The sequence below is a fragment of the Hemitrygon akajei genome, chromosome 5, assembly GCF_048418815.1.
Source record: "Hemitrygon akajei chromosome 5, sHemAka1.3, whole genome shotgun sequence".
Taxonomy (NCBI): Eukaryota; Metazoa; Chordata; class Chondrichthyes; order Myliobatiformes; family Dasyatidae; genus Hemitrygon; species Hemitrygon akajei.
Window position 1 is genome coordinate 132733369 of NC_133128.1, and position 19798 is coordinate 132753166.

Below are 19798 nucleotides of genomic sequence, written 5' to 3' on the forward strand. Positions count from 1 at the left end.
GCTTTTTTCCATCCTGTGCAGTAGCCCCCCCCCGGCCTTCATACCAGACAGTGATACAGCCTGTCAGAATGCTGTCCGTGGTATATGTGTAAAAGTGTTTGAGTGTTTTGGGTGTCAAATCAAATCTCCTCAAACTCCTAATGAAATATAGCCTCTCCAGTTATTGCTCCCTGACATTGAATGGCATTACTTCACTAAATCTCCCACTATCAATAACTGGGGACGATCATTGACTAGAAACTGAACAGGAGTGGCCATATACACAATGTGCCTGCAAAAACGGGTCAGAGGCTAGGACTCCTCTCGGGAGTAACTCATCTAATTCCTCAAAACCTGTTCACATCTAAAAGGCCCAAGTCAGGAGTTTGGTAGAATGCTCTTCCACTTGCCCAGGTGAGTGTAGCTTCAACAGCACTCAAGATCGACACTATACAGGACATAACTGTCCACTTGATGGGCTCCCCAGTCACAACTATTCGCTCACTTCATGACTGACACATAAATTGTACCATCTACAAGATGCAGTGCAGCCCCTTACTGATTATCCTTAGACAGTGCCTTCCAGGCCACTAGCTCGAAAGACGAGAGCAACAAAAGTGCAGCAATTCCACCAGCTGGAAATTGCCCTCCAAGCTATGCACCATCTTGATGTGAATATATCACTAGTTCTTCACCATTGCTGGGTCAAAATGCTGGAAATTTCTCTCTTACAAAATAGTGTGTAAACTACACTTCAATTACTGCAGTGGCTTACCATTACCATCGGAAGGGCAGATTTATTTATTATTTAGAGTTTTTGCGCAGACCAGTCCCTTCTGTCACAACGAGCTGCACTGCCTAGCAACCCACCTAATTAACCCAAGCCTAATCGCAGGACAATTTCCAGTTTGGAATGTGGGAGGAAACTGGAGAACCTGTAGGAAACCCAGGCGCTCACGGGAAGAACATACAAACTTCTTACAGACGGCATTGGAGTTGAACTTTGAACTCCAACGCTCTGAGCAGTAATAGTGTCAGACTAACCGCTGTGCTATTGTGGCACCCCACGTCCCTCGAATGAATAAAAGCAAGCTCCATTTAATTGCGTAATTTTAGGATTGTTGATAAGGTTCAGAAATATGAATTAAAAATGTCTTTTCACCAATTTTGTTCTGTTGACTCTGCCTATCCTCTGCTTCTAGGAGCTGTAGTATTTAAGCAAAGCTTTATAGCTTAAGTGAAGACCTGTCCCAAGTAAAGGTAGTTCCCAATCATTCGAGCTCCTCTGACAAAAATTGTGCAACACAGCTCATGTTACTCAAGGGTAGTGATGTGGAGTTTGTTTGTACGGGTTAAAATAAGCCACGTAATACCCCAAGTGGAATTGGAACCAGTTCCAGACATGTAAATGTGTCAGTCTTTCACACAGTTTCTCTCCCTTCCCCAGTGTCACTGCCCATGTCTTCTTTCTCTTTGGACCCCACCATCAGGCAGGAGGTACCGTAGCGCTAAGGTATGCTAGGATGGGAAACAGCTTCTTTCTCCCCAGTCCGTAAGGTTACTGAACTCTCTGCCACCACCCAGGTCTCATAACGTATGAAGTGCCAGTAGTATTATATTGTTTATTTTTTAACTTGTTCATATGTGCACCTTATTATTTGTTAATTTGTTTGTGATAATATTACTTGGCGTTGTGTATGTGAGTTATATGTACTGTGTTGTGCTCCTTGATTTGGATGAACATTGTTTCATTTGATTGTTTACATGTGTACAATTAAATGACAATAAACTGAACTTGAACTTGGTTCAGGATCACACATTTATGGGACCAGAACTCAGATTACTTAATTGGCTGAACAATGGTGGAGGCCAAGCCTGAGATCATGAAACACACTAGCACAGAAATGTAAAGTAAAATTGGATGTTGTTGGCCGTTGTTGGGTGTTTTAAATGACTTCTTAATTGTCTGACTTTCTTTTCCTGTTCCAGTAGTGTATTTCATGTCTTTGTGGTGATTTACTCCTGGAGTACTAATCCTGGTTGTTCTCTTAATGTTTTCAGTTCGCTGCACATCCACAGCAGCTAGCAACCTGGTGGAGGTGTTTGTTGATGGTAAGCCAGTGATGGTAGAGCCTGGAACCACTGTTCTACAGGTATGTCTTCCTAACCCAATAACTTTAATTACTGTTGTTACAGAAGAGGGCAATGTTAAGGTTGATCAGTAATCTATTGTGACAAGACAGGAAGTTAGGGAGAAAATAATTATTGGAGTGGGTAACAATATTTTTCACAAGCACGTGGCGGTGAATATGGTGGTTGGCACAGTAGCGCAGTGGTTACAATTATGCTTTACGGCAAGTGATCAGAAGGTTGGCATTCAATTCCAGCCGTCACCTGTAAGGAGTTTGTACTGTACCTATGACAAATAAACCCAATCTTAAAATCCTAGTATTTGTTTGTAGGTTTCTACTAATTGGCCTATTTGTTATATCAGTAGATGTAATCAAGGGCCAAGTGCAATGGATTCTGCTTAATTGGGACATATCAAGACCAGTACATTTTGGCCTGATTAAGTGGCTCCCCTAATTAGCTGAACTTTCATGAAAATAGATTAGAAAGGTATTTAAAAAAAGACAAACTGCCATTTAACTGAGTAACAAATTATGCATTTTAATGAAATACAGAACAAATTAGAACACTATCAGTACTACTACAGCACTGTACTATAAAACTATGCATTACTTCCTAATAGTTATCGACTGAGGAATTCAAACAATGTAGGCTGACATATTCTTTTGATTGACGGTAAATCGGTGCAGACACCTACCGTAGATAATGGACTGCCTCATACAATGCTTTCAATGATTGCATCCTCTAAATCTTCATTTTCATTGAACCATTGAAGACAGTTGTTGATACCTTCAAATTATTTGTCCTAAAGCTTCTTGAACACAAACACATACAACTGACACTATTTAAAAACTGTTCGCTGTAAGCACGGTGTAGTGTCTAATGGCCACACAAGTGCACGTGACTGATGCTAGTTAGAAACTGTTTGACAATAGTCTCCTAACACATTTAAGTAGTATAGTGTCCCAAGTAAACAAAGGGAATTCTGGCAATCTTCTCAATTTTTTTTCTTTAAAAGTTGTCCTTTAATAATTTTGTTCTTTAGTAATTGGCTGCCCTGATTAACCCGATGGCCCAATAAACTAGAATCCAATGTATCCATTTTTTTCTGAGTTCAAAAAGATAGGCAACAATATAAACAGAACAGATGATATATGCATAAATTCCAGCAATGTTATTAGATTAAGGGAGTGTCCTACCCTGGCAAATGAATTGCTCTATAGGTACATATCAGATCGCTCACTTTGGAGTGAACAAGATAGATCAGAGTAGTGCCTGATTAGTGAAAAGCAAGAAAGTGCAGAGGACCAAAAGCTTGTTTGGGGAAAAAAGTGGATAGGTCATTGACATATCTTCAGGAACAAGAAATACTCAAGTTGACTCTTCTATAAGGAGTTGAAGTTATGCTATAATTTATAAGATCCTAATTAATCCACATTTGATGTATATTCTTTCTGGGCATCAATCCTTGGAATGAGCAAAGATTTACAACGAGTGAATTTGGAAATTTGAGCTTTAATCCTCTGGGATTTTGAATCAAATTTTTCAGGGTACTGAGGGAAATGAATAGGTAGATGCCGAGAAACTAAATTTGTCTGTTGATATGTCTCGGGCCAGGTGAAGTAATCTAAAGATGAAAACTAACCTTTCAAGAGTGAAGATGGGGTGTACTTCTATAAGCGAAGGATGGTTGAACTTGGAATTCTTCAGTAAATGGAAATTGATTCTGTGTGCATTATTAATATTAATTCAGAGCTTTAAAATTACACACCTTAATACATAGTAATTAATAAATATCAATGGTGTGGGGGAGAGCCAGATGTTTGGAGATTTGGACTCAGGTCACAGCTAGAGACCTGAATAGTAGGACTAACTCTGCTGGCTAAATGACTTTTTTGTTCCTAAGTGCTTAAATTGCTTTGTCGAATCAGCAAGTTTCATTATGTTGTAGAAGCTAAAACAGCATTTTAAGTTCTTCAAAAAAATCAACTATTTATTTAATGGTTTTCAATAGCTTCAGTAATGATTTACTGCTAAATACATGGCTCATTAGCTGAGGACTTCCCAAAATAAATAAGAAAATATATCAGAATATGGTAGAGTACCAATATCATGAAATGGCACAGTTGGAAATACGGTGAAGACATGACAGACGGGTGTGAAATGTTGCACTTTTGGAGGTCAAGGAAACTATGCAGTACATGTCAGGACCCTTAAAGCATTGATATATGGAGGGACACAAATAAAATGCTGGATGAACTTAGCATGTCAGGCAGCATCTATGAAAATGAATAAATGGTTGATGTTTCAAAATGAGACCCTTCATCAGGAAGGGGGATAAAAAGGGTGAGGGGGAAGAGCACACACTAGAAGGTGATAGGGGAGGCGGGGGGTGGGAAAGGTAAAGAGCTGGAGAAGAAAGACTGATGGGAGAGGAGAGTGGACCATGGGAGAGGGGAACAAAGGTGAGGCACCAGGTGATAAGCTGGTGAGGAGAAGAGGTAAGAGGCCTGTGGGAAATAGAGTGGGGGTGTGGTGGGATGGAAAAAAAACTACCAGAAGGAGAAATCGCTGTTCATGCTATCAGGCTGGAGGGTACCTAGGCAGAATATGAGGTATTGCTCTTCCACCCTGAGAGTGGCCTGATCATGGCAGAAGAGGAGGCCATGGACCAAAATGTTGTAACAGGAATAGGGATAAGAATTAAAATGGTTTGCCTTGGGTCTCACCAATGTAGAGGAGGCCACATCGGGAGTACTGGATACAATAGACAACCCAACAGATTCACAGGTGCCTCATCTGGAAGGACTGTTTGTGGCCCTCGATGGAGGTGAGGGAGGAGATGAATGGGCAGGTGTAGCATTTCTCTCGCTTGCAGGGATATGTGCCAGGAGGGAGATTGGTGGAGAGGAAGGAATGGACAAGGGAGTTGCAGAGGGAGTAATTCCTGCAGAAAACAGAGTCGGGGGGTCGGGGGTGTGGAGTAAAGGTGTGTTTGATAATAGGATCCTGTTGAAGATGCGGAAGTCGCGGTGAATGATATATTGCATGTGGAGGCTCATGGGGTGATAGGTGAGGATGAGGAACTCTATCACCGTTAAGGCAGAAGGAAGGTGGGCTGAGCACAGGTGTCTGGGAAATGGATGTGTTGTAGTTGAGGGCAGCATCAATGGTGGAGGAAGGGAAACCCTGTTCTTTGAAGAAGGAGGAGTCCTGGAAAGGAAAGCCTCACCTTGGGAACAGATGTCGCAAAGATGACAAAACTGAGAATAGGAAATAGCATTTTTGCAGGGGACAGGGTGAGAAGAGGTACAGTGAAGATGGCCATGGGAATTGGTAGAATTATAAAAGATGTTGGTAGACAGTTTGTCTCTAGAAATGGAGACAGGAAGATTGAGAAAGGGGAGAGAGGTGTCAGAAATGGATCAAGTGAATTTAAGGGTAGGGTGGAGGTTGGAGGCAAAGTTGATGAGATCGATGCGTTCAGCAAGCGTACATGAAACACCACCGATGCAGTCATCAATGTAGTGCAGTAAGAGTTGGGGAGCATTACCAGGGAAGGCCTGGAACACGGACAATTCCCCATTGCCAAGAAAATGGCAGGATAGCTGGGGCCCTTGCAGGTGCTCATGGCTACTCCTTGAGTTTGAAGAAAGTAGGGGGAACTGGAGGAGAAATTGTTTCGAGGGTGAGGACCAGTTCTGCTGAACAGAGGAGGGTGGTAGTGGAGGGAAACTGGTTGGAACAGAAATGAATATAAGAATTAAAATGGTTTACATTGAGTCTCACCAATGTAGAGGAAGCCACATCGGGAGCACCGGATACAATGGACAACCCAACAGATTCGCATTGAAGTATTGCCTCATTTGGGAGGAATGTTTGGGGCCTTGAATGGAGCTGAGAAATAAGTGGAGAGCCTTAAGGCCTTCATGATGGGGGGATAGAACTGTATAGGGACTGGACATCCATTGCGAAAATGAGGCTGTCAGAACCCGGGAATTGGCTGCTGTTGAGGTGATCGAGAGCACGTAAAGTGTCGCAGATGTAGGTGGGAAGGGACTGAACCAAGTTGGATAGAATGGAGTAGGCATATGAGGACAGGAAGCAGGATGTGGACGTAGGCTTCGGAGAAAATGCAGAAGAGGTGTTGCTTGGATTTGAGAGTAGTAATTACAAAGAGAGGTGGGACAAATCTGGATTGTTTTTCTGTTTGGCATCGGAGGTTGAGGAGGTGACCTGATAGGAGTATATAAAGTTATAAAATGCACAGGTGGGTTAGTCAGGGCTATTTTTCCCTCCAGGGTGCAAGTATAAAATTTAAGATGAATGGGGGCAGAGGTTTAAAAGAGATATGTGAGGCAGGTTTTTTTCCAGCACAGACTGGTAGGTGCTTAGAATGTGCTGCGGAGGAGCACATTTACTACAGTGGAAGTAGATACAGTGTTAAGATTTAAGAGAACTGAAGACAGGTATGTGAACAGACAACGGATGGAGGGATATAGATCATGAGCTGGCAGATGGGATTACAGTTTAATGTGGCTCAGACATTATGGGCTGAAGGGTCTGTTCTTGTGTTTCATCCCTCTATGTTCTAAAACAAACTCGTTCTGTTTACAGGCCTGTGAAAAAGTCGGCATACAGATCCCACGGTTTTGTTACCATGATAGGCTGTCCGTTGCAGGAAATTGCCGAATGTGCTTGGTGGAGATCGAAAGGGCACCCAAGGTACTGTGAGAGTTTGTATCTTATAATGGGGCTCATGTGATGGAACGTATGAGCAATGGGAAACAAGGAAGTGAATTGGGGGTAATGATAGGTGACCTGTCAGTGAAACAATGATGTCATTGAGTAGGGTGAATGTATTTATCTATGAGAAGGAGAAATAATTCTTCAGCTGGGAAAGAATCATGTACTCTGCATAGTTGGAAGCAGTGCTGGCTGCTGACTGAAGCTATGTCATTTCTTTATTCTCAACTCACCCCACTCCTCTTCCCTTGTGTACACACGTAATTAAAACATGAAGATAAGTGGATTTGCCACCAATACGTTGGGATTATTATGTCATTGGCACCAAAGAATGATTACTTTAGACATTTTAGATATGTTAAAAATATTGCAAATGTTGAAATGCATTTACTTTTGAAAGAAGACGACCTTTCCTCATTTAAAATCAAATAAACAGAAAATAAATAGATCCCCTCATTAAAATATCATTGTGGAAAGTTGTTACTGTTAAAGTTCAATATCTTCTATTGATAGCACCAGTTGCAATCCAGTTTTACCCTTTCTCTTTAGCCTGTAGCTGCCTGTGCTATGCCAGTAATGAAGGGGTGGAATATCCTTACTAACTCAGAAAAAACCAAGAAAGCCAGGTAAAGTAAGGTGAAATCTCCATGTTGTATGAATGTGCCTTTTACGTGCTGCATATCCAGCCATTGGTTGCAATCTACAGTGATTATAATTTAATAAAATAATTAAAAGACTAAGGGAAATGAGAAACACGTCACTATTATATTTAGTTAAAAGATAAGATCATAAACATGGATTGAAAGGTGTAAGTAGAATACGTTTAAAGTGTCGTTTAAACCAGAGCCTAAACATTCAGATACTCTACTTGTTTTTGTAATATTCATTGTTTAATTAGGCAATGAATGTTGGTAAGCCCTGTATTGTGTATTCTGTATACTGATGCTATGCTTCATTTCCATTTTGTGCAAAGGGAAGGTGTGATGGAATTTCTGCTGGCCAATCACCCATTGGACTGTCCCATCTGTGACCAGGGAGGAGAATGTGATCTTCAGGTACCACTGATAGTAACAAATGCCGAAGGTTTTGACACCAGGAGTAAGGGTTTAGCAAGATAAAGGTGATGCTGTTTCAGATTTAGATTGATTTATTACCCCTACATCAAGGCTGACAGTGCAATGCATCATTTGCATTAACCAATGCACCAAGGATGTGCTGGGAGCAGCCCACAAATGCCGCCACAAATTCCGTTGCCAACGTAGCACGCCTGCAACGTTCAGCAGAACAACGCCAGCAAAAGAAGCCCCTTTCCCACCTCCCAGTCACCTCCTCACACCAGATATTGCATTGATATTCAATGCCAAGGACCTCTTGTGTAAATGAGCTCCAGATCTCTTTAAACTGAGGTGAATCTGGCAATGGAGCAAAGCCCGGAAACCAAACTGAATCCCCTGTAAGGTTCACAATCATTCCTGTTGTACTTCCCTTTAAGTAATTTAAAAAATAGTGAGGTGTGTGTTTAAAAATACAGAAGTACAAAGTAAAAATCAAATGCGCTGAAAATTAAGAAAGCGTTTCCTTCAAAGAAGTGAAATGTTTAGCTTAATAATATAAAATCTAGACTGACTTGATGAAAGGTTTATTAATGGATTTCCTGTGCTACCTGTTACATAGGAGTTACAATATAGTGAAACAGTGAGTCAGGCTGCAGTAAGAGACATCTCTAGTTTCCTTTGTAGTTCCGATCTACGATATTATTTGACCTCTTCTCATTTCAGGATGTATATTGTATGCATTTCTCTGACATTAAATGTATCTTTGAAACCTACTTGGGAAGAGTGCAGCAAATAATCTTCCAGTGTTTGATATACTGATGGTTGCAAATAAGCATGCCTTGTACAATTAGCACTGATTCGCGTGCTGCTAGTTGATTAGGTGAAATACTGTAGTGATCCTCATATGTATTAATCTGATCCAAAAAGATGACATCAGAGTGAAATAGTGTTCACATTACAAAAAGCTGCATGGGTGAGACTTTGGTTTGGTAGAAGATTAGTGGGTAACCAGGCTGAGGTGTTGAATTGGTTTAATAAGGTATAAAAGGAAGCTGCTGCAAAAAGGGAAAAATAAGAGCAAGGAACACAACCTTAAAATTGAAGCTTGGCCAGTCAACGTTGATTCAGTAGCAATTCACACACAAAGTTGGAACTCTGTCCACCAGATCACCTTTCCCTAAAAAATTGAAGTTGGCTACTTTAAAAATTCACAGCAGGGTATTAATGTTAAGTGAAGATATTGAGAGTAACAGTATTCAGAATGGTACTTAGGGAGTTGAGGTACCAATCTGATACAATCTAATTAAATGGTAGAAAGACCTAATCTTGTTCTTGCAGTTCCCATTCTGTATTATTAACCTTGAATCTGCTTCCTTGTAGCTAAACAAATTGCTGCACATTGTACTTCAAATGTGTCATATTGTGCCTTCAAGTGATTAAACAAAACTAGCAATAGAAAGATTTGTCCAAAGAATGCTCAGTCAGTGTAGTGGTGTGTGGGTGCTCTTAATAGTAGGAAATAAGGGCCAGTTTTAAGATGTTCGAAGTTTAAAGTAAATTTATTATCAAAGTACATATATATCACCATTTAGTACCTTGAGATTCATTTTCTTGCAGACATTTACAGGAATATAAAGAAATACAACAGAGTTTATGAAAATCTATACATGACAAAAACAGACAAGCAACCAATGTGCAACGGAGGACAAATTGTACAAATAATAAATAAAAGAATGTAGATAAATAATACTGAGCAAAAAACAAGTTGAATAGCATTTCTGCAAAGTGTAGATTTGGGGAAGAGAGGGAACGCTGCTGGGAGAAGGGTCAACAATAAAAATTAAACAGTAGGAAGGAACTAGAACCACGTAGATTAGGGAAATTCAGTGGCTTATCATGATAAAATATGTGCAGAGCAAGAGGAAAGCATTGCCCAGTGTTTTCTTTTATACAGTTATTTAAGGTCAGATTTACTGAGGAAGTGGAATAAGAATAATCTGAAGGCAATGAAATTTTGTCTCTGAAGAGAATTCCATGTGTTTTCTATGTGGCTTTTAAAATAAATGAACTATCTGGTCTGTATGAATGGTGTATTGTATCTTTGTAAGACATAGATTCGCACATTGAACTTCAGGAGCGACATAATCATATACAAAGCCCTTTGTTCAGAAGCAATTACTGTTGACTCTTAACTTCCTTTGTGGCTGCACACAAGAACCAATTCAAATGTGAAATCAATCACCCCCACCAAACATTTCACACCTTCCTCACCCTATCTCAAGTGGAGGTACCAGTTTCAGTGTTAGAATGTAAGCTTGAATAACAGACAGGACTCTATTTTATGGATGTGTTTTGTATCTTAGTCTTCAGTAGCGTTAGCTGTCCGTTTTCTTGCTTTATTAATTATTGCCTGCTGCCATTCGAATGTGCTAAACCCTGTCCAATGTGGTGATTGACAGGATCAGTCCATGATGTTTGGCAGTGATCGGAGTAGATTCACGGAGGGAAAGAGGGCTGTGGAGGACAAGAACATTGGGCCACTGGTGAAAACAATCATGACTCGGTGTATTCACTGCACACGCTGTATCAGGTTAGTGTGACAACAACTTTATTTCTTGTGCCCAATGAAGCAGTTATTGGATTTATTTCCCCAGTTATTGGAGTCACATGCAATCAGAATCTATGATGCTTACTAGGGAACGAATTGGGTTGTGAGGCAGACATAGGACATCTACATTTCCACACCCATACATATCCCTCTCCCCCTCAGATTTTGAAGTTGTTTATGTATGATCTTCCACTCTTGTGTTCAGTACTTGGTGATTTCTGATAAACACTGTCTCCCAGTTCAGCAAAGCTATATTCAATAACTCTCATTGTTGATATCAAATTCATTCATATTCTTGCTCCTCTTTATCATTGCGTTATTCCCAGCCCTATTACTTTTGCACCTCTCTAATTTAGGCCTCTTGTTCAACTCTAAATTAAATTATTCTGCTATTAGTGGTTATGCCTTCAGCTACCAAAGCCCTTCCTTCCTAAATTTCTTCTTCTTTTCCTTTCTGTCCCCTTCAAGTGTGACCTTGAAATTTACTTATTTTACTGAATGTGTAGTGATTTGCCCCCACTATCCTGTTAAGTGACTTTTGGATGTCCTTGATAAAAGTACCACAAGATCAAAAGTTGATGCTATATTGCTATTTCTGAGACTTTGCTGTAAAGTGCTTTGGGACAATGTGAAGTAATGAAAGATAATGAACATTACTTCAGTAATTAAGGAGAGTCGAAATAGTGCATGGATTTGAGCATGTTCTAACCCTGGTTCAAATTTGTAGCCTTGCAACGATACACCAGAACACACCAAGAATGTTGTTTTTGTAAAATGACTTGAACACTTATTATCTGAGAGTGCTTTAGGAGATCTACTGGTATAGTAAAATCAGTTAATGTTATGCATTGATGTCACATTGCAATAAATCATACAATCACAACCAAATAAAAACCCTCATTTACAGCTGGCAAGGTGAACAGGAAGTGCTTTATCGAATGTAAAATCTGTGATGTACAGTCATATATTTTTAAGAAAAGTTTTGTAACTGTTTATCAACAGGTTTGCCAGTGAAGTGGCAGGTGTGGATGACTTGGGCACCACAGGAAGGGGAAATGAAATGCAGGTTGGGACATACATTGAGAAGATGTTTATGTCTGAAGTATCGGGGAACATCATCGATCTCTGTCCCGTTGGAGCTTTGACATCCAAGCCCTATGCCTTCACTGCCCGGCCTTGGGAGACCAGGTACAATATTTACTTGTCTATTATGCATTGGAACTTTTTGCAACATTTACTGTTGGGAAGTGCAAGGTCGTATACTTAAGCAAGAGGAACCAAAAGGTGGTATATCACCTACTGTGAGTGGAGAGAGACTGTAGATGAGGGAAGTTCAGAGGGATTAAGCTGTTCTAGGACATGATTCACTAAAAGTTAGCAGGCAGGTTAGAAAGGTAAAGGTGAGTTGACCTTTACTGTGAAGCGTTTGGAGTTTAAGAACAGTACAAGGAAAAATTAAACTTTATTATATTCTAAAGGATGTTGGTGAGGCCACATCTGAATACAGTTCACTAATTTGATTCCTTTGCCTAAAAGGGATATAATAGCTTTGAAAGTATTGAAAGAAGATTCACTAAGCTAAGTCCTGGGACAAGAGGGTAGTCCTTTCATGAAGGCTAAGCAGTTTTGTTCTGTATTGCTAGGAGCTTAGAAGACTGAGAGTGACCTTATTCAAGCATACAAGATCCTAAGGAAGCTAAATAGAGCAGGGGCTAAGGTGCATTCAGCATTGGGATAGTCATGAACAAGGGGGCACATCTACAAAGTAAGGTAATTTGTAATTGAAATGTGTAGAAAGGATAGTGAATCTGTGGAATTCTTTGCCGCTGAGGATGGTGAAGGATCATTATAATTTTTTGAGTTGAGATGGATAAATACTTGAAAGATTGAGGAATAGAGGACCTTGGAGAATTGGCAGAGAAGAGGAGTTAAAGCCAGCATCAGACCAGCCATGATGACATTGAAAAGTGATGCGGGATTGAGGAGTCTGGTGACCTACTCCTGCTTCTATTGTCTTGTTTTTTTTTGTGTGATTGGGATAGGCTTGTACATTCCTTTGAGTTACAATTGTGAGATCAGTTCTGCTTTGTGGACATTTGGTTAGATCACAACTAATATGTATCTCAACCCCATTTAACTCAGCTTGGTTCCATATTCCCTAATATTATTGTCCAACAAAAAATATATAGGAAGTTGATCTCTCCCAAATCCTAACGGCTTTTTCTGAGACAGAAGTAACAGTACTCTTTGCGGTAACATCTGCTTTATTTTATCTCTGATATCTCCAAAAATGTTGGACTGTTCTCTGTAAATCTTGAATATCTCAACTAAATCTCAACTATATTTCAAATCAAACTCTCAAACCCCATGACTGGCACTCCTCGGAAGACAGGGAGTAGAGAGATCAGACAGACACTTCTATATCTCCTTACCAAATAGCACACCATCCTAATTTTGTTTTGTTATCCCTTCAAAATCATGGAATTCCATAACTGACGATATATTGGGAATATCTTGAGAATTGCATAATTCAAGGAGGGGGCTCACTATCATCTTTTCAAGTTCAGTAGAAGTGGGCAGTGTGTGGACCTTGCCAGAAATGGTTTTTATGCACATTTTGAGGGATTTTTAAAAAGTGTAATAGAGAGAAGGCTAAAGTTAATCTCTTCAGCCTTCATACTCACCTGGTGAACTGAAATATCAGCTGTGCTTGGGGGAGCATTGAATGACTGAAGCTTCCCTTTCACAAAAAGAAAAAAGACAAGGGTGTGTCAAGAAAAGTCACTTCTATGCAAGTCTTGGTAGCTCCCTGAATGAGCCGATTCCTTAATACTTGGAGATGAGTTGACCAATGATGTGTAACAGTACCAGGAAATTTAAATATCTTAGGGTTTTAAATTTGGGCATTCTTGTTCTTGAAATCAGTGACTAACATACAGACAATACAATGCTGTTATCTGACAGTAATACTGTGTATGGGCATTGCCAACGTGAAGAGCATGAAGACATACAAAGTGGGTTGGTGAACTTGTCATTTCCATCCAAAACCTTAAGGTATAATTTTTTTTTTCAACTGACTTAATTTTTCATCAGGAAGACAGAGTCCATTGATGTGATGGATGCTGTTGGTAGCAACATTGTCGTGAGCACACGCACTGGGGAGGTGATGAGAATCCTGCCAAGGTTAAATGAGGATGTGAATGAGGAGTGGATCTCTGATAAGACCAGGTGATGGATTTTAATCAGATGGGTATTTTGTGATGGAAAATATTCCAATTTTTTATGAATTGATATAGAATAGAGTGGCTCATGTTTGGAAGCCATTGTATTGAAGAGAAATACATTTCCTACCCTCTTCAGTTATCAGCCATATGTGAGTTGCAAAACTATCATCCTTGAGTATGAAGATGGAGTTCAGGCTCATATCCGGTTGACATTACAAAACAACGTATTAAAGCCACAGTTCTTCTCTCAGCTGACTAAAAGATCCATGATACTACTGCAAAGAATGGTCCCATGTACAAAAGATATGCCTAATGTAACCTGGAATGAATTATCTTGTCATCTTCATGTTATTGTTTGCACCTCAAAGGTCATTTTTGCCTTCGATTATCCTGAAGTTGTAAAAGGCATCATAAATATGAGTTCCCTTCAGGTGATGTAGATAAAGGTGATGCTTCTGAGATGAAAGGAGAGCATTTAAACCTGGACTGTGCCTTCCTGTTTGGGAGTAACCCTGTTGGTCTTGATCCCTCATTTTCTGCCCTGTGTTTACTTCTCTCAAAATGATCTTTCAAAGTCTGCAACTAATTTGGTTTCCCTTTCCCAATCAGTCTAAAATTCCATCTGCCACTTGTTTAAAACAAGCAGTCTATCCATGTCAAATTAAAAGAACTGCAGATGTTAGAAATCTGAAATAAAAGCAGAAAATGTACAGGTCACATCTGAAATAAAAGCAGAAATACTCAGCAGATTAGGCAGCATCTGGACAGTGAGTCAGAGTTAATGTTTTAGGAACTGCCATGCAATTATATCATTTTAATTACTAACCTTTCAATAATCAGATATAAATGAAATAAAGTCTAAATTCTTCATGATTTTAAAGAAACTTTCTTCACCAAGGTCAAGACTTCTCTTTGTCCAATCGTGTGGCATTGTGAATTGTTCTTTTTAAAATAAAATAAAAGGAGATTGCTCATGCAATAGAACTGTTACAGGATTCAAATGTCTTCAGGGCCTCAGTGCTTCCAATTCTGTTTTTTTTTTAAACTTAATTTGAAATAGATATGATTTAAAAAATAATCTACTATGTATGCTCTCTTTCTTTGCAGGTTTGCATACGATGGCCTTAAGCGACAACGATTAACTGTCCCTTTGGTCAGGAACCCACAGGGGCAGCTGGTATCTGCTTCTTGGGAGGAGGCCTTGTGTCGAATTGCAGAAGTGGTAATAAACTAATACAAATTATAATAACCTAAAGTGTTGTGGAGCAGGGGAGAATGGGACAAAAGGCACTTCTGAGTTTCCAGTGGTGGGCAGTGCTAAGGGTGAGATTATAAGTATGGTAGAGTGATAAAAATAACCAATGTTCAGTAATTTAAGATGGTTGGTAGAAGATCCAGGGGAAGATGAGAAATGTAGGGCTTGGAAGGTTGATGGAAGCAATTTCAATCTTAACTTCCAAAAGAAATTGGATAAATGTTTAAAGGGGATAGAGTAAGGATTTTGAAGCTTTTTTTCAAAACACGGCCACAGAGAAAATGAGCTAAATGCTGGCCTACTGTATTATTCAATGAAATCTAGGACTTTATTCTGTGGACGCAGGAAAGAAACACGGATGGTAGTTTGCCTCCAAGGTGCCAGGGTCTGGGTCATTTCTGATCATGTCCACAATATCCTGAAGTGGGAAGGACAACAGCCAGAGGTCGTGGTACATATTGGTACCAATGACATAGGTAGGAAAAGGGGGGAGGTCCTGAAAACTGAGTACGGGGGTGGAGGGGTGTCAGAAAGGAAGTTGAGAAGCAGGACCTCGAAGGTAGTAATCTCAGGATTACTGCCTGTTCCACGTGACAGTAAGAATAGGAATAGAATGAGGTGGAGGATAAATGCGTGGCTGAGGGTTTAGAGCAGGGGGCAGGGATTCGGATTTCTGGATAATTGGGACCTCTTTTGGGGCAGATGTGACCTGTACAAAAAGGACGGTTTGCACTTGAATCCAAGGGGGACCAATATCCTGGCGGGGAGGTTTGCAAAGTCTTTTGGGGTGAGTTTAAACTAGAATTGCTAGGGGGGTGGAAACCGAACTGAAGTGACGGAGGAAGAGGCAGTTGGCTCACAAGTAGACAGAGCTTGGAGACAGTGCGAGAGGGAGGATAGACAGGTGATAGAGAAGGAATGCGCACAGACCAATGGTTTGAGATATGTCAATTTTAATACAAGGGGTATCATGAACAAAGCGGATGAGCCAAGAGCGAGAAACCGTACTTGGAGCTATGATGTGCTGGCCATTACAGAGACTTGGATGGCTCTGGGGCAGGAATGGTTACTTCAAGTGCTAGGCTTTAGATGTTACAGATAGGACAGGGAGGGAGGCAAAAGAGGTCGGCGCGTGGCACTATTCTTTATCAATCTTTTTTATTAATTTAAAAAAAGTACATATATACAAACGAGGAGAATTATCTCAAATATCTATATCGATAACAATTCACATAAAAGGTAAAATTAACATTATCAAGATCATACATAGTATTAATCTAATAGTATATAATAAAAATAAGATAATAAATTCTCTTATCATTCCATAAAAAGAAAAAAAAAGAAAGAAACTTATAATTTTATATATATTAAAAAAAACACTATTCTCTATAAACAAAAAAAAAGAAAAAGAAGGAAAACAAAAGGGACTGGGCAGCCCATACTGAGAGTAAAAGCAAGAAAAAAGAGAAACTTTCTGATCAAATCCAAAGTTCCTGATCAAGTAACTGGAAGAGCAATAAATCAAACCATATGAAAATATTGAATAAAAGGTTGCCAGGTTTCTTCAAATTTAAAGGATGTATCAAATGTCCGACTTCTTATTTTCTCTCAACTTAAACAGAACATAATGGAGGTAAGCCAATAAAAAAACAGCAGGTGGATTAGAATCCTTATGTTTAAGCAAAATGGCTCTCCTAGCCAATAAAGTTGTAAAAGCTATCATCCGTTGAGCGGAAACAGGAATATATCCTGCTTCCGGTGGAGTGATCCTAAAAATTGCTGTAAATAAATTCAGTTGTAGGTCGAAATTCAAGACTTTTGATGAAGTTTTAAAGACATCTTTCTAAAAATTATCTATCTTGATAAAAGACCAAAACATATGAGTTAAAGTAGCCACCTCAAAATTACATTTGTTGCAAATAGGATTAATATTGGGAAAAATACGGGCTAATTTATCCTTTGACATATGTGCCTGATGAACTATCTTGAACTGTATCAAGGAATGATGGGCACAAATAGATGAATTATTTACCAAATGAAAAATTTTATCCCATTGATTATCTGAAAGTGACTCTCGAACTTCCAGTTCCCACGCACCTTTAATTTTATTGTTAGATACCTTTCGCAACTTCAATAACCATTTATAAATTATAGTCATCAGTCCTTTTTGAAATGGTTTAAACTTAAAAAGAGTATCTATTATATTGGGTGAATAAGCAGAGGATAAGTTTGGAAGTAAACTACGTAAAAAAATTCTTAATTTGTAAATATCTAAAAACATGTGCATTAGATAGGTCATATTTGTCCACTAACTGAGTGAAAGACATTAAACAATCCCCCATAAACAAATCTAAAAAAGTTATGATTCCTTTGGTTTTCCAAATTTAAAAGGTCTGATCAGAAATTGATGGTTTAAAAAATAATTAAGATGAATTTTACTAGAAAGAACAAAGTTATTAAACTCAAAAAATCTACGAAACTGAAACCAAATTCTTAATGTATGTTTAATGATGGGATTGAAGTCTCGACTTCCAATCTCAGAAGCAAAAAAGGAAGAGGAACTCCCAGTAAAGAGGCCAAAGAATACCTCTTCACCAAATTTTTCTCCAAATCCACCCATAAAGGACAGTCATGTATGTCTGAATAATGAATCCAAAACGAAATATATCGAATATTATTTGCCCAGTAATACATTCTAAAATTTGGCAAAGCCAAATTTTTAAATTTCTGCAATTGAGGTTTACTCAATCTAGGATTTTTATTATTCCAAATATAAGATAAAATTTTAGAGTCTATTCTATCAAAAAACAGTTTAGGAACAAAGCAAGGGATTGCTTGAAATACATATAAAAACTTCGGTAGTACTATCGTTTTAATAACATTAATTCTACCAATTAATGATAATGTCATAGAAAGTATTTAGAAAGTATTTGTTGCGTGTATTGAATTAATGGAAGAAAGTTATATTTATACAGGTCCTTAAAATTTTTGGTAATTTTAATACCAAGATAAAGAAAGTTTTTTTTTTAGCAATGCTAAAAGAAATTCGATCATATTGATCCAGGTAGTTATTAATAGGAAAGGGGGTATGGCACTGTTGATCAGAGATAGTATCACGGCTGCAGAAAAGGAGGAAGACATGGAGGGATTGTCTACAGAGTCTCTGTGGGTGGAAGTTAGGAACAAGAAGGGGTCAGTAACTCTCCTGGGTGTTTTTTATAGACCATCCAATAGTAACAGGGACATTGAGGAGAAGATAGGGAAACAGATTCTGGAAAGATGTAATAATAATGGAGTTGTTGTGGTGGGAGATTTTAATTTCCCAAATATCGATTGGCATGTCCCTAAAGCGAGGGGTTCAGATGGGGTGGAGTTTGTTAGGTGTGTTCAAGAAGGTTTCTTGACTAATACGTAGATAAGCCTACAAGAGGAGAGGCTATACTTGATCTAGTATTTGGAAATGAACCTGGTCAGGTGTCAGATCTCTCAGTGGGAGAGCATTTTGGAGATGGTGATCACAATTCTATCTCCTTTACCATAGCAATGGAGAGAGATAGGAACAGACCAGTTAGGAAAGTGTTTAATTGGAGTAAGGGGAAATATGAAGCTATTAGGCAGCAGCTTGGAAGCATACATTGGGAACGGATGTTCTCAGGGAGATGTTCAGAAGAAAAGTGGCAAATGCTCAGGGGATATTTGTGTGGAGTTCTGCATAGGTACGTTCCAATGAGACAAGGAAAGGATGGTAGGGTACAGGAACTGTGGTGTACAAAGGCTGTTGTAAATCTAGTCAAGAAGAAAAGAAGAGCTTACAAAAGGTTCATAAAACTAGGTAATGATAGAGATCTAGAAGATTATAAGGCTAGCAGGAAGGAGCTTAAGAAATTAGGAGAGCCAGAAGTGGACAGGATCAAGGAAAACCCCAAGGCATTCTACAAGTATGTGAAGAGTGAGAGGATAAGATGTGGGAGGATAGGACCCATCAAGTGTGACAGTGGGATAGTGTGTATGGAACCAGAGGAGATAGCAGAGGTATTTAATGAGTACTTTGCTTCAGTATTCACTACGGAAAAGGATCTTGGCATTTGTAGGGATGACTTACAGCAGACTGAAAAGCTTGAGCATGTAGATATTAAGAAAGAGGATGTGCTGGAGCTTTTGGAAAGCATCAGGTTGGATAAGTCACCGGGACCGGACGAGATGTATCCCAGGCTACTGTGGGAGGTGACAAAGGAGATTGCTGAGCTTCTGGCGATGATCTTTGCATCATCGATGGAGGCGGGAGAGGTTCTGGAGGATTGGAGGGTTGCGGATGTTGTTCCTTTATTTTAGAAAGGGAGTAGAGGTAGCACAGGAAATTATAGACCAGTGAGTCTTATTTCAGTGGTTGGTAAGTTGATGGAGAAGATCCTGAGAGGCAGGATTTATGAACTTTGGAAAGGCATAATAGTCAGCATGGCTTTGTGAAAGGCAAGTCGTGCCTTACGAGCCCGATTGAATTTTTTGAGGATGTGACTAAACTATTGATGAAGGTAGAGCAGTAGATATAGTGTATATGGATTTCAGCAAGGCATCTGACAAGGTACCCCATGCAAGGCTTATTGAGAAAGTAAGGAGGCATAGGATCCAAGTGGACATTGCTTTGTGGATCCAGAACTGGCTTGCCCACAGAAGGCAGAGTGGTTGTAGACGGGTTATATTCTGCATGGAGGTCAGTGAACAGTGGTGTGCCTCGGGGATCAGTTTTGGGATCCCAATTCTTTGTGATTTTTATAAATGACCTGGATGAGGAAGTGGAGAG

The 19798-nt window shown here is 39.4% G+C and overlaps 1 protein-coding gene across 1 annotated transcript in view; it reads left to right on the forward strand.

Annotated features, from left to right (window-relative positions):
* The window catches only part of ndufs1 (NADH:ubiquinone oxidoreductase core subunit S1), a 44105-nt gene that overhangs the window by 8734 nt on the left and 15573 nt on the right, over positions 1–19798 (forward strand). Inside the window, exons 3-10 of the mRNA XM_073046521.1 lie at positions 2041–2132; positions 6727–6834; positions 7405–7481; positions 7829–7910; positions 10370–10500; positions 11521–11706; positions 13612–13746; positions 14850–14964. Of these exons, the coding sequence (XP_072902622.1) occupies positions 2041–2132; positions 6727–6834; positions 7405–7481; positions 7829–7910; positions 10370–10500; positions 11521–11706; positions 13612–13746; positions 14850–14964 (926 nt within the window). The remainder of the gene's footprint in view (positions 1–2040; positions 2133–6726; positions 6835–7404; positions 7482–7828; positions 7911–10369; positions 10501–11520; positions 11707–13611; positions 13747–14849; positions 14965–19798) is intronic.